At 37.6% G+C, this 1267-nt stretch overlaps 1 protein-coding gene across 1 annotated transcript in view; it reads left to right on the forward strand.

Annotated features, from left to right (window-relative positions):
- The window catches only part of EMH_0022860 (uncharacterized protein), a gene marked incomplete at both ends in the record, with an annotated part of 3499 nt that extends 2878 nt beyond the window's left edge, over window positions 1–621 (forward strand). Inside the window, one exon of the mRNA XM_013502030.1 lies at window positions 511–621. Within this exon, the coding sequence (XP_013357484.1) occupies window positions 511–621 (111 nt within the window). The remainder of the gene's footprint in view (window positions 1–510) is intronic.
- Between the last annotated feature and the right edge of the window lie 646 nt (window positions 622–1267).

The raw sequence follows: 1267 nt of genomic DNA on the forward strand, positions 1-1267 counted from the left end.
TTTTTTTTTCTGTCAGATTCATCTCTTGAGTGATAAACAGTCTACCTGTTTATCTCTTCCTTCTTATTTATTTTATTACTTTATTTATTTTATTTATTTTATTTATTTTAATTAGTTAGTTTGTTCTTTGGGCTCGCCTGCTGTCTCGTGCGCATCTCCTCCTCTGTCACTGTTTGTCTCCTTCTTTGTATCTCCCGTTCTTAGTTGTCTGGTTTTATCTGTTTGTTTGTCTATGTTGTTGTTTTTCTTTGTATTCAGCATTCGCTTCTCTTTCTTTCTGTTTATATATGTTTGTGTTCTTTTGTATGACTCTCTGTTTCTGTTTCTGTTTCTTTTTGTATTTGTGTTTATCTGTCTATTTCTTTACTTTCCTTGTTCTCCATTGTATCGTTTCTGCTGCTTCACCACTATTTTTTTTTGTTTAGTTGTTGCAGGTTTGTGTGTGTTGAGTTGCTTGTATATTGGAGTGTACGTACAGCTGAGTGTTGCTGCGGTGTATGTGCTGCTCAGATACGGCAACTGGTTTCTTCTGTCCCCGGGCTGTTCGTTGTAGGCCAAGGAGATGATGCGTTTTGTCTCGTTTCTCTTCCCGCCAACGAACAGGCGAGGCAGGATTATTAAAGACACAAAAGCAGCTCAAGACAGAGACAGACACTGCCGTGCGACAGAAACAGACACAAACAGAAATACAGAAAAACAAACAAACAGAAATACAACACAAACAGAATACAATTAGATACATCCACCAACACAAACACCTAAGAAATTAGAAAAATAAACAACAATATACAAGTAGACAACACACACACAACACTACAAACACAGACAAACACAGACAAACACAGACAAACACAGACACAGACAAACACAGACAAACAAGCATAAAACACTGAAAGAGAAAACAGAGGAGACACAGACAAGAAGCAACAGAACAATTAGAGAAAGGAAAGAAGAAAAATGCAGAAAATATAACGAGACAGACAGAGAAAGAAACAGTTATTTCTTTAGGCTGAAAAATTACAAAGGGTTTAAGGTGTAGGGTTTAGGGTTTAGGGTTTAGGGTTTAGGATATAGGTAGAGAGAGTGAAGAGAGAAGAAACAAAGACAGAGAAAGACACAGAGCGCTTTGGGTGTATGCATGGCCTGCATATGTGAGGCCTCAGCTGCTCGCTGTGAAAGAGAAAGAAGAAAAAGAGAAAACAAGAAAAGATTGAAATGAAGGAGAAAATACAAAATGAAGAGGAGAACAGGGGGGAGAGAGAAAACA

This window comes from Eimeria mitis, genomic scaffold, assembly GCF_000499745.2.
Source record: "Eimeria mitis Houghton genomic scaffold, Emh_scaff812, whole genome shotgun sequence".
Lineage (NCBI taxonomy): Eukaryota > Apicomplexa > Conoidasida > Eucoccidiorida > Eimeriidae > Eimeria > Eimeria mitis.